The following is a 13,444-nucleotide window of genomic DNA, read 5'->3' on the forward strand; positions in this document are numbered from 1 at the left end:
GGGTGGATACTGGCACCTTTTACATATAGGCAACAAGCAAGTTTTCCAAGGAGAACAGTAGATGATTTGCTACTGTATCAACCAAGAATATCTTTGACAGTAGTAAGTAACAGAATTTGTAACAGACATTCTGAGACATTTTGTTACACCCACAAGTGTGGGTGACCTGTCCAGATATGCCTTCTAATTCCAAGAGCCCCAAGAAACACCCTCTGCTTAAGATTTTATCTAACCATGAATCCAACGTTTTCTCATTTATTTGCTTATTAATTTTTTGTGCATCTTCTCTTGTTAGAATATAAATTCCATGAGAGCAGAGGCCTTTTCACTTACTCACCACACATGTTCTGTGCTAGACAAGTGCCTACCATAAAGAAAACACTCAATATTTATTTATTTATTTATTTATTTATTTATTTTCTTTTTGAGCCAGAGTTTCACTCTTGTCATCCAGACTAGAGTGCAATGGTGCGATCTCAGCTCACTGCAACCTCCGCTTCCGGGGTTCAAGTGGTTCTCCTGCCTCAGACTCCTGAGTAGCTGGGATTACAGGTGACTGCCACCATGTCCAGCTAATTTTTGTATTTTTAGTAGAGACGGGGTTTCACCATGTTGGCCAGGCCAGTCTCGAACTCCTGACCTCAGGTGATCCATCCGCCTTGGCCTCCCAAAGTGCTGGGATTACAGGTGTGTGTCACCACACCCGGCCTCAATAAATATTTATAAGAATAAGGAATGGATCTGTTTTCCACATCTCATAAGTTGTCTTTTATACCTTTCTTTTCTATGTCCTGCTTTCCTGTAATCTTGGGTAATTTCCTCCATTCCATCTTCCAGTTTACCAATTTTATCTTCAGGTATATTTATTCAGCCCATCTATGGAGAAGGTTTGGTTTTTCTGTTCATCTTTGGTTTTATTTTGCATTATTTTTTCACTTCCAATGTGATGGTGGTGGTTGTTGATTTTCATAACTGTTCTTATTTCATGGATATGATGAATAATTATGAATACAATGAATAATTATAATGGATATAATATCTACAAATAATATCCCCTCTGAGGATGTTAATTATATATTTCTAAGACCATCTTAGTGCAATTTGTACTTCTAAAACAGAAAGCCACTAGGTAATTAGCAAAGAACAGAAATTTATGTATCACAGTTCCGGAGGCTGAGAAGTGCAAGATAAAAGCTTCAGCAGGTTAAGGCCTGGTCTCTATGCTTCCAGGATGACACCTTGAAAAATGCTGTGTCTTTTGGAAGGGAGGAACGCTATGTCCTCACATGGCAGAAAAGCAGAAGAGAATGAACCCATTCCTGCAAGCTCTTTTCATAGTGGCCATGATCCATTCATGTGGGCAGAGCCCTCATGACACAAACACCTCCTGTTAGACCCCACTTCCCAAGTGCTGCACTGGGGAGTAAGTTTCCAACACATGAATTTTGGGGGACAAATTCAGACCATAGAAGACTCCTTCTCCTTTATTGATTATTTTAATGTCCTTACATGTGAGTTTTTATGTCCATAGCATTCAATCTCCCAAAATAATCTGGCACCTTTGGATGTGTGCTTTTTGCTCACTGGGGATGTTCTGCTTGTCTCCCTGTGAAGTTGGTACTTTCTTACTGCATCCGGAGGCAGAGGTGAGAAAAGGGGAAGTGCCAGGAACGAGTCTTCCGCATACAGGGCTTCCCGTTCTTTCCGGATGTGGCCAGGTATGCTGGGCACTTCCCTGCCTCTCTGCCCCACCCTCACTGCTCCCTCCCTAAACAGGCACCTCTGCTGCACTTCTGTGTTACTCAACACAGAAAGGTTGGGGTGGGAGACCGCATGTCTTTAGAGGCTGCCATTACTATGCCAGCACAACTGACAACCGTGACAGTTAACCTAGGGTCTGTTCTCCTTCAATCCACTGCCTAGAGCCTGCAGCTCCTCAGATCCTTTCCACTCTGCATAGGTACCCCCTCCTTTATGCGTTTTGGCTGCAATTTCCTCCTTCATCCAATCCTGTATCTCTGCCAGGGATCTCAGTTTCGGGTTTATCTAGGGCACCTCTGATTAGGACCCAGCGACATTATTAAAGTTTTTCCATCTCTTTCCTGCCACTTCTAGAGGCCTGGGATGAACGTTGAAGGCTTGTGTATATGTTCAGTCCACCATCCTGACCCAATATTGACCCTTCTGCGTTCTATCTTCTAAAAATGCCTCAAATGTCCTGTTCCCTTGACTCCACTTTTTCTCAGTTTCCAACCCTGTTGATTTCCATTATGCTTTTAATATATCTTTGCTGCTATTTTAATAGAATTTTGAGCTTGTGTTCAATCCACTATCTTGAATAGAAAGTTTCTAAAGTGGCCTGTGACTCAGGAAGAAGACTGTGGTTAATGGACAAGCATGAAAATCTTGCTGAATCCCTTGACTTAAATCCCCGCCACAACACCTGGCCTACAAAATAGTCTCCTTCCCATACTTGAATATTCCAAGTGATGCAGCATTCACTACTCAAAATACTGCATACTACGTATGTTGTGATGTACATACTACCCACCCAGCATCTCTCCCTCTAGTTGACCATGACCTCTGAAATTCACACTCTAATCCTATCTATTTCCTTTCAGTTAACATGCGATGTCAGGAAGCACTTGTTAAGACTATTACCTGAAACGTACCCAGAGGCAGAGTAAATGCGGGATCCCGGAGCAGACAGGAGAGAGGACCCCTGAGTTTTTAGTAAGATGAGGAGGAGGAGATAGGCTACGGCTTGGACCAGGCCTGGAAGAGAGCTCAGGCGTGCAGTCTCTGGGAACCTGGGTGGAGAAGCAGCAAGAAATAAGCAGAAAAAGGAGGAGACAGGCCATGAAGATAGAAGTGCAATGGTCCTGGATTCAAATCTCCACTCTGCAGCTTAGAGTTTACAGTCCGCTTAGCTTTGTGCCGGTTCCAAGAGGATTTTGCTATTGCAGCTTTACAATGTTTTAATATGTAGTGTTGTTGTGCAAGGTACCATTCTAAACTGACTGACTTTCCTTCCTCCCTTCTCCTCCAAAATAATTTTTAATTCTTGCAGACAGACTTTAGATCGTGTGTTTGCAGTTTTTAAAAATGGAATTTTTATTGGAACTGCATTACACATATAAATTATTTAGGAAGAGTTGGCTTCTGAAGAAGGCAGCTCTGTGGGCTTGGGCTGGGTTTGAATCCAGTCAGACAACTTTCCAGCTGTGTTACCTTGGACAGTTACCTAGTTCCTCTGTACCTTAACTTCCTCATCTGTCAAATGGGTGATGATAGTAGCACCTACACCATGGTCGTTGGGAGGAGTCAGTGAGAGTCTCCAAGTGTGCTTTATTATCATTGGTGGTGGTAGTGGTGTTTAGAACACATCCCGGCTGGGCGTGGTGGCTCAAGCCTGTAATCCCAGCACTTTGGGAGGCCGAGACGGGCAGATCACGAGGTCAGGAGATCGAGACCATCCTAGCTAACACGGTGAAACCCCGTCTGTACTAAAAAATACAAAAAACTAGCCGGGCGAGGTGGAGGGCACCTGTAGTCCCAGCTACTCGCAAGGCTGAGGCAGGAGAATGGTGTGAACCCGGGAGGTGGAGCTTGCAGTGAGCCGAGATTCGGCCACTGCACTCAGCCTGGGTGACAGAGCGAGACTCCGTCTCAAAAAAAAAATTTTTCTTGTAAATTTGTTTGAGTTCTTTGTAGGTTCTGGATATTAGCCCTTTGTCAGATGAGTAGATTGCAAAAATTTTCTCCCATTCTGTAGGTTGCCTGTTCACTCTGATGGTAGTGTCTTTTGCTGTGCAGAAGCTCTTTAGTTTAATGAGATCCCATTTGTCAATTTTGGCTTTTGCTGCCGTTGCTTTTGGTGTTTTAGACATGAAATCTTTGCCCATGCCTATGTCCTGAATGGTACTACCTAGGTTTTCCTCTAGGATTTTTATGGTATTAGGTCTAACATTTAAGTCTCTAATCCATCTTGAATTAATTTTCGTATAAGGAGTAAGGAAAGGATCCAGTTTCAGCTTTCTACTTATGGCTAGCCAATTTTCCCAGCACCATTTATTAAATAGGGAATCCTTTCCCCATTTCTTGTTTCTCTCAGGTTTGTCAAAGATCAAATGGCTGTAGATGTGTGGTATTATTTCTGAGGACTCTGTTCTGTTCCATTGGTCTATATCTCTGTTTTGGTACCAGTACCATGCTGTTTTGGTTACTGTAGCCTTGTAGTATAGTTTGAAGTCAGGTAGCGTGATGCCTCCAGCTTTGTTCTTTTGACTTAGGATTGTCTTGGAGATGCGGGCTCTTTTTTGGTTCCATATGAACTTTAAAGCAGTTTTTTCCAATTCTGTGAAGAAACTCATTGGTAGCTTGATGGGGATGGCATTGAATCTATAAATTACCTTGGGCAGTATGGCCATTTTCACAATATTGATTCTTCCTATCCATGAGCATGGTATGTTCTTCCATTTGTTTGTGTCCTCTTTGATTTCACTGAGCAGTGGTTTGTAGTTCTCCTTGAAGAGGTCCTTTACATCCCTTGTAAGTTGGATTCCTAGGTATTTGATTCTCTTTGAAGCAATTGTGAATGGAAGTTCATTCCTGATTTGGCTCTCTGTTTGTCTGTTACTGGTGTATAAGAATGCTTGTGATTTTTGCACATTAATTTTGTATCCTTTACAAGAAAAAAACAAACAACCCCATCAAAAAGTGGGCAAAGGACATGAACAGACATTTCTCAAAAGAAGACATTCATACAGCCAACAGACACATGAAAAAATGCTCATCATCACTGGCCATCAGAGAAATGCAAATCAAAACCACAATGAGATACCATCTCACACCAGTTAGAATGGCAATCATTAAAAAGTCAGGAAACAACAGGTGTTGGAGAGGATGTGGAGAAATAGGAACACTTTTACACTGTTGGTGGGATTGTAAACTAGTTCAACCATTATGGAAAACAGTATGGCGATTCCTCAAGGATCTAGAACTAGATGTACCATATGACCCAGCCATCCCATTACTGGGTATATACCCAAAGGATTATAAATTATGCTGCTATAAAGACACATGCACACGTATGTTTATTGCAGCACTATTCACAATAGCAAAGACTTGGAATCAACCCAAATGTCCATCAGTGACAGATTGGATTAAGAAAATGTGGCACATATACACCATGGAATACTATGCAGCCATAAAAAAGGATGAGTTTGAGTCCTTTGTAGGGACTTGGATGCAGCTGGAATCCATCATTCTTAGCAAACTATCACAAGAACAGAAAACCAAACACCGCATGTTCTCACTCATAGGTGGGAACTGAACAATGAGATCACTCGGACTCAGGAAGGGGAACATCACACACCGGGGCCTATTGTGGGGAGGGGGGAGGGGGGAGGGATTGCATTGGGAGTTATACCTGATGTAAATGACGAGTTGATGGGTGCAGCACAGCAACATGGCACAAGTATACATATGTAACAAACCTGCACGTTATGCACATGTACCCTACAACTTAAAGTATAATAATAATAAATAAATTAAAAAAAAAAAAAAAATTTTTCACGTAAAACCTGCACATTTCTGAAATGCTCAGAGTATGTTACTCAGTATGTACCCATACGTTCTGTGGACCTACTTCTGTCAAGATACTTTGTTAGGTTGTGATTAGTTCGTTGCAGCTGGTGGTTGCAGGGACGGCTGGAAGCAAGGAGAGGAAGGAGAGGAAGTTGTAGCTGGGAAGGGAGCCAGGAAGCGGGTGCCAGATCCAGGAGCTGCTAGAAAGAAACGAAACTGAAAGCAGGGAATTTACCAAGTTTGGGGAGGAGGAGTGAAACCTAAGGAAGACAGGACCAGCAGTGCTGGTCCCCATTTCACGCCACTCGCGAGACCGACGACCTAGGTCCTGCCGAGCTGGGCGTGGTGCGGAGAGCCGAGCAGGGAAACCAGAAATCTGAAGGCCGCGCCAGAGCCCTGCTTCCCCTTGCAGCTGCGGCAGGTAGCCATGGACTTGTACCGCACCCCGGCCAGCGCGCTGGACAGGTTCGTGGCCACAAGGCTGCAGCCGCGGAAGGAGTTCACAGAGACGGCGCGGCGCGCCCTGGGCGCCCTGGCGGCTGCCTTGAGGGAGCGCGGGGGCCGCCCCGGAGCTGCAGCCCCGCGGGTGCTGAAAATCGTCAAGGTGAGGTGCCACCTCGGGGTCTTTATGTGTCCAAAGGGGACAGTCCTGGGAGGACGCTTAAGCCTCACGTAGCCTTACGGTGGGGGTGGCTTTTATCCACTTGTGCACCTCTCATTCATTTCTTTAACAAACACTTCCAATGTGCCAGCCCTGTGCTAAGTCCCCTGAACATACGAGCCAGGTAGGTACTCTTAAGTCTGCTTGACAGATGGAGAAACTGAGGCACAGAGAGGCACAGTGACGTGTCCAATCCTGTAAGAGGCCCAGCCAGGATTCAAATCCAAGTAGCCTGATTCCTGCATCTCTGCTCTCAGAGGCTGCCTCTCATCCATTTTCATTCACTCACTCACTCACTCATTCACCCAGTCATTCAAACAGGCTGGGGGCCTCACACTATGCCAGACCCTAAGGATACGGAAGTAATAATACTCTGTAACAGCCAGAATAGCCCAATTTATGGAGACATTACCAAATAGCAATGAAAATTATCTCATTAAATGAGTATTACCTCGTTTCATCCCCACATTCAGTGAGGTAGGTATTATTGTACCTGTTTCATGGATAGGGAAACTGAGGCTAAACGCTAAACTACTGCTCTGAGTCACTTTTTTTTTTTTTTCTTTGAGACAGGGTCTCACTGTGTCACCCAGGCTGGAGTGCAGTAGCACGATGTTGGCTCACTGCAACCTCCGCCTCCCGGGCCCAAGTTATTCTCATACCTCAGCCTCCCAAGTAGCTGGCACTACAGGCACACACTACCACTCCTGGCTAATTATTCGCATTTTTTTTTTATAGAGATAGAGTTTTGCCGTGTTGCCCAGGCTGGTCTGGAACTCTTGGGCTCAAGTGATCAACTTGCCCTGGCCTCTCAAAGTGCTGGGATTACAGGTGTGAGCCACTGTGCCCAGGTAATTTTTGCATATTTTGTAGAGATGAGATTTCACCATGTTGCCCAGGCTCCAGGTCACTTTTTGTCACTTAAATACAGCCACACTGCCACTGTGATCCCAGGACACTCACAGATTCAGGGAGGAGACAAGTCATGAGCTACCTTATCCTCAGGGTAAATTCGGGGGTACCAGGAGCGGATGGACCCAGGGAACCTGGGTGTGCTAAAGCAGATTTGGAGGTTGTCAGGAGAGGGAGTGAAAACGCAGAGTAGAAATGGCCTCAGAGCACCTAGTGGTTTCCTGGGGCTGACTCTCAGCTTGGGAGGTGGGGAAGGAGGACACACTTGTTGCCTAGGAGGTGTGAAGTCCTGTTTCTACCTCGGAGACGGACAGGAGGGATTTCTGTGCAGCAAGAGAAAGTCCTGGCATCCCTAGCTTCCCTGGAAAGGGGTACGGCAGGCAGGGGGTCTCAAGCACAATCTCCGTGTGCTTTCATTTCCTCCTTTATAAAGTGAGCACTGTGCTTTTGCTTCCTCTTTTGTAAATTGGTACCTTCCTTCCGGGGCTGTGAGGAAGGTTCAATGAAAGTGTGTGAAACGTGCAGGAAGTGCCCAGCCTGTAATAGTCCCTCCTCCCACTTTGTCAGCAGCCCCCACATTGCGGGAGCTGGAAGTAAAAGGACTGGCATAATCATCGGGATAAGTAGGGGGTCCCAGTTTGGGGCAAGACTTGCTCCTGGAGGGCTCCATCCTGGTTCTTGCTGTTTACTGGCTGCGTAACTCATTTCACCATCTGAGCCTCACTCCCCATATCTGCAACCACATGTAACTACATCACAGTTGTTTTGTGTTGGAAGTGAGAGTAGAGACGTCAGATCCCAGACACAGAACAGTGGATCTGACAATGTTTAGGAGTTTCTTTTCCAAATCCTCAGGTTGGAAGCTTTGCCGAAAGAAACACTGATCACACAGGTCTCAGAAATTGAGTCATACCGCAGTTCTGTACCCATTCTGAGCAAAGATTGCGAACGTGTGTTCTGCAAAGCAGAATTTGTTTTACCTGTGGTCTTGAGTTTTTAAAAAGTTAGTTGCCAACATTTAAAAATCATGGCTATAGGCCTGGCACAGTGGCTTACTTGGCCTGTAATCCTAGCACTTTGGGAGGTCAAGGAGGGCAGATCGCTTCAGGTCAGAAATTCGAGACCAGCCTGGCCAACATGGTGAAACCCCATCTCTACAAAAATACAAAAATTAGCCAGGCGTCGTGGTGCACACCTGTAGTCCCAGCTACTCGGGAGGCTGAGGTAGGAGAATCGCTTGAACTCATGAGATGGAGGTTGCAGTGAGCTGAGATAGTGCCACAGCACTCCAGCCTGGGCAACAGAGCAAGACTTTGTCTCAAAAATAAAACAAAAATAAAAAGTATGGATTTAGTCCAGCACGGTGGTGCATGCCTGTAGTCTCAGATACTTGGGAAGCTGAGGCAGGAAGATCACTCGAGCCCAGGAGTTCCAAGCTGCAGTGAGCTATAATCGTGTCTGTGAATAACCACTGCACTCCAGCCTGGGCAACATAGCAAGACTCCATCTCTTTAAAAAAAAAAAAAATGTAAAAACTAGCCAGGCATGGTGGCATGTGCCTGTAGTCTCTACTTGAAAGGCTGAGCCAGGAGGATCACTCGAGCCCAGGAGTTGAAGGCCGCAGTGAGCACGATTATGTCACTGCATTCCAGCCTGGGTGACAGAACAAGACCCTGTTTCTATGGAAAAAAAATCATGGATTTACATATTAAAATTGCTTCTCTTGAAATCTCAAGCCTGGCTACCCTGGACCTACATTCCTGTGTGGCTTCAACATCTAGAGCTATATGGCCACAGTCTCTCCCCAGCACCCTCACCTCACTTAAGTCGCCTGCCAGGTTGCAAGGCCACTAGAATTGGACAGTATGAAATTCTGAGTTATTTTTCTCTGCCCAGGGAGGCTCCTCTGGCCGGGGCACAGCTCTCAAGGGTGGCTGTGATTCTGAACTTGTCATCTTCCTCGACTGCTTCAAGAGCTACATGGACCAGAGGGCCCGCCGTGCAGAGATCCTTAGTGAGATGTGGGCATTGCTGGAATCCTGGTGGCAGAACCCAGTCCCTGGTCTGAGCCTCAAGTTTCCTCAGCAGAGCGTGCCTGGGGCCCTGCAGTTCCGCCTGACATCCATAGATCTTGAGGACTGGATGGATGTTAGCCTGGTGCCTGCCTTCGATGTCCTGGGTGAGGGTTCCTGGACTGTTCCAGGGTTGGGGGCAAGATCACTGGGAACAACACAGGACTTCCAATTCTAGCCCAGCCACCGACTTGCTATGTGACCTGGGCCAGCCTCTACCCCTCTCTCAGCCTCAGTTTGGGGACTAAACATATTGGACTTGTGCCAGACAAAGGCAGAGAAAGCCCAGTTCCTCCTGGATCTGTGGTCCTGCTGTCAAGATGCTTGGCCCTCCCACAGGCGTCTGGTAGTTTCCCTCAGCCACTGCCTGGAGCAGTTACTGCTCAGCCCTTCCACAAATATTCCCGAAAGCTAAGCCAAGTGGACATGTGGCTAGCAGTAGGGGCCTGGGGACAAAACCAGATTTCTGCAAAATCTTGTATTTTATCTTGAAAACATTAATGTGATTTTTGCATTCTTCGTAATATACCTGTGCTTAAGATAAAAATATGTCTTTGTGTCCTCATCTGTAAAATGAGGATAATACCAATGGGGATATTAGTAATCTTATCGAGTTGTCAGAAGAATTAAATGCATTAATATATGTAATCAAACATAGAAGTGTGCCTAGTGGGCCAGGCGCAGTGGCTCGTGCCTGTAATCCCAGCTTTGGGAGGCCAAGATGAGAGGATTGCTTGAGCCCAGGAGTTCAAGATCAGCCTTGGCAAAACAGCAAGCTCTAGTCTCTACAAATAATAATAATTTAAAAAATAGCCAGGTGTAGTAGTGCATGCCTCCCTGTGGTCCCAGCTACTGGGGAGGCTGAGGTGGGAGGATTGTTTGAGCCCAGGCAGTGGAGGCTGCAGGGGGCTGTGATTTTGCCCCTACAATCTGTCTAAGACTTCTTAAAAAAAAAAAAAAAAAAAAACATGTCTAGCATGTGGTAAGGGTTGTAAGAGTGTTTGCTATTATTATTTCTATTATTGTTGTTGTTTCTATTATTATTGTTATTATTATCATTATTTACCTTGATGATCTGGGGGATAGCTTTATCCTTTGGGCAGGTAGCCACATCCCCTATGCCTGGTACCCCATGCCTAGTGTATCCACTTACTAGGTACACACACACACACACACACACACACACATTTTTAAGACAGGGTCTCATTCTCACCCAGGTTGGAGTGTAGTGGCATGATCTTGGCTCACTGCAACCTCCATCTTGGGTTCAAGCAATCCTCCCACCTCAGCCTCCCGAGTAGCTGGGACTACAGGCATGCACCACCATGTCTGGCTAATTTTTTTTTTTTAAATAGAGATAGGGTTTCACCAAGACCAGTAGGCTGGTCTTGAACTTTTGGGCTCAAATAATCCACCTGCCTCAGCCTCCTAAAGTGCTAGGATTACAGGCATGAGCCACCACACCCAGGCTGGGTACACATATATTAGTCATAATAGTTACTACTTATTAAATGCTTAACTATTCCAAGAACTTGACATGTTTTATCTCATCAGTTCTTCATAACAAACCTATGAGGTCTGTACTGTTTCAGCTTCAGTTTCACCAATGGGGAAACTGAGGCTCAGAGACATACAGTGACCCACCCAAAGCCACACAGCAGGCAAGCGGTAGCAGCAACCTCAGGGAATTATGGAGAGTGTTTACTTCTCCCAAGTCATGCCCATGGGAGTGGTGGAGGAAAAGGTGCATCCTGTAAAGTCCACCGGCTCTGAGCTCAAATCCTGACTCCATCGCATGCTGGCGGTATAACCTTGGGCAAAGCATGGAATTTCTCTGTGCCTCAGCTTTCTCAGCTATCAAATGGGATGAAGAACTGTACTTGCCTCATAGGGTTGTGGTGGAGATACATGTAAAGACCTTCAGTCCAGTGCCCAGTATGCAGTAAAATATAGATAGACAGACAGATAGATAGATAGATAGATAGATAGATAGATAGATAGATAGTTTTTTGTTTTTGTTTTTGTTTTTTTCTGATCTCGCTCTGTGCCTCAGGCTGGAGTGCAGTGGCATGATCTCAGCTCACTGCAACCTCAGCCTCTTGAGTTCAAGCGATTCTCGTGCTTCAGCCTCTGGAGTAGCTGGGATTACAGGTGAGTGCCACCATGACTGGCTAATTTTTGTATATTTTTAGTAGAGAGAGAGTTTCACGATGTTGGCCAGGCTGGTCTCGAACTCCTGACCTCAGGTGAACCGCCCACCTCGGCCTCCCAAAGTGCTGGGATTACAGGTGTGAGCCACAGCCCCAGGCCTGTAGTAAAAAATATCAACAACCACTGCTAAAGGATCAGGGCTTTTTGCCTTTTATTGCTTGGGCATCATTTTCCTCTCCGTGACACCTCTTAATTAAGGGTATGTAGAGTGGTGTTTCGAGGAAGGCTCACGGAGGGAGGAGAGAGCTGCCAGGCTGCAGGTACTGCTGACTCAGCTGGAAGTATCTTTCCTGTTTAACCATCTTAGAATGCAGCTGCTCTTCTTTGAGCTGTTGCTCCAAGGACTGCCTGGCCATTTGGGAGGGAGGGACTCTCCCACTGCATTCTGGAGGCCCACTTTTCTTCCCAGACTCCTGAAAAGCTCCGGGCTCTCTTCCCAGTCCCCCGACTCCCATGTTGCCAGATTTCTTCCCCTCCAAATTCTTCCCATTCTCTCTCAGTGCCCCAGGCCGAGCTCGGCAACCTCCATCCTGGGTTCAAGCAATCCTTCCACCTCAGCCTATGGGCTGCCCACCGCCCTCCATCCTGTGTCCTCAGTGCCCTTCCTAACTCACAGTGCTTCACACCAACAGGTCAGGCCGGCTCTCGAGTCAAACCCAAGGCACAAGTCTACTCTACCCTCCTCAACAGTGGCTGCCAAAGGGGCGAGCATGCGGCCTGCTTCACAGAACTGCGGAGGGACTTTGTGAACATTCGCCCAGCCAAGTTGAAGAACCTGATCTTGCTGGTGAAGCACTGGTACCACCAGGTGAAGCCCCTTGGGAGGGTTGCTCCAGACATGTGACTATTTGCTTTGTACTTCCATAGTCGTGAAACTGTTGTCATACATTTAGTGGCCATTCATGTTCTCTTTCTGGAAATTATCTGTTTATGTACCTTGTGCATTATTTTCTCCTGGGTTAGCTGTCTTGTTATTGATTTGTTGAAGCTTTTTATATATTGTGGATACTGATCCTTATTTAGTTAATATAATGCATTCTTCCCGTATTCTTCCAGTCTGTGACTTGGGCTTTTGCTTTGTTTAAAGGTTATTTGTAGGACAAAATATTTAAATTTTAATGTACTCTCATATATCCTTTGAAAAATGAGTTATTCTTAGTGTATCTTTTTTTTTTTTTTTTTTGAGATGGAGTCTGGCTCTGTCACCCAGGCTGGAGTGCAGTGGCTGGATCTCAGCTCACTGCAAGCTCTGCCTCCCAGGTTTACGCCATTCTCCCATTCTCCTGCCTCAGGCGCCCGCCTCCCAAGTAGCTGGGACTACTGTAATTCCAGTTACTTGGAAGGCTGCGGCAGGAGAATCACTAGAACCCAGGAGGCAGAGGTTGCAGTAAGCCAAGATTGCACCACTGCACTCCGGTCTGGGTGACAGAGCCAGACTCCATCTCAAGAAAAAAAAAAAAAAGAGGTCTTTCCCTATCCTGACTTTGTAAAATGACTCTTTCATATTTCCTGCCATCGTATTGTTTCCCATTGTATTTCTGTTCATATTCAGGACTTTGGCCTGTCTGGTATGGTATGAGGAAATGTGGAGGTGGTACACCTCCCTCCCCAGCCTCAGGGATGCTCCCTGGCTCTGTTCATGTTTGTTGCCAGACTCTTATGCACTGGGGAAAGTGTGCCAAGTCTATGCCTGGAGATGGGGGAACAAGCTCCCCCAAAATCTTGTAGCACATGGCTTGGTCATTCTGATGGACCAGTCATCATAAGCAGTCTATCTAGGAGATTCTGGATTCCAATTCTGGCTCAGCCATCTTCTTGCTGTGTGATCCTGGACAAGTTCCTAGCCTTCTCTGGGCCTCTGTTTCCTCCACTTGCACATAAATAAATATATGCGTTGGTAAATCTTACTCAGGTTCTTTCCACATAGGATTCTCCAGGGGCAGAAAATGCTAATAGCCTGGTACTTCTTAAAGGGGCAAACTGCTGGATATGGCGGCTC

General features: G+C 46.0%; 1 protein-coding gene across 3 annotated transcripts in view; it reads left to right on the forward strand.

Annotated features, from left to right (window-relative positions):
* Window positions 1-5,682: 5,682 nt before the first annotated feature.
* OAS3 (2'-5'-oligoadenylate synthetase 3) overlaps window positions 5,683-13,444 on the forward strand; it is a 28,387-nt gene continuing 20,625 nt past the window's right edge. Inside the window, exons 1-3 of one of the 3 annotated variants that reach the window (XM_050749654.1) lie at window positions 5,683-6,193; window positions 9,059-9,176; window positions 12,078-12,253. In XM_050749654.1, the coding sequence (XP_050605611.1) occupies window positions 6,017-6,193; window positions 9,059-9,176; window positions 12,078-12,253 (471 nt within the window). In that variant the 5' untranslated portion in view covers window positions 5,683-6,016. Of the gene's footprint in view, window positions 6,194-9,058; window positions 9,342-12,077; window positions 12,254-13,444 lie in introns of all 3 variants that reach the window. The other 2 variants (XM_050749655.1, XM_050749653.1) reach the window with 2 other exon arrangements.

This window comes from Macaca thibetana, chromosome 11, assembly GCF_024542745.1.
Source record: "Macaca thibetana thibetana isolate TM-01 chromosome 11, ASM2454274v1, whole genome shotgun sequence".
NCBI classification, from domain to species: Eukaryota; Metazoa; Chordata; class Mammalia; order Primates; family Cercopithecidae; genus Macaca; species Macaca thibetana.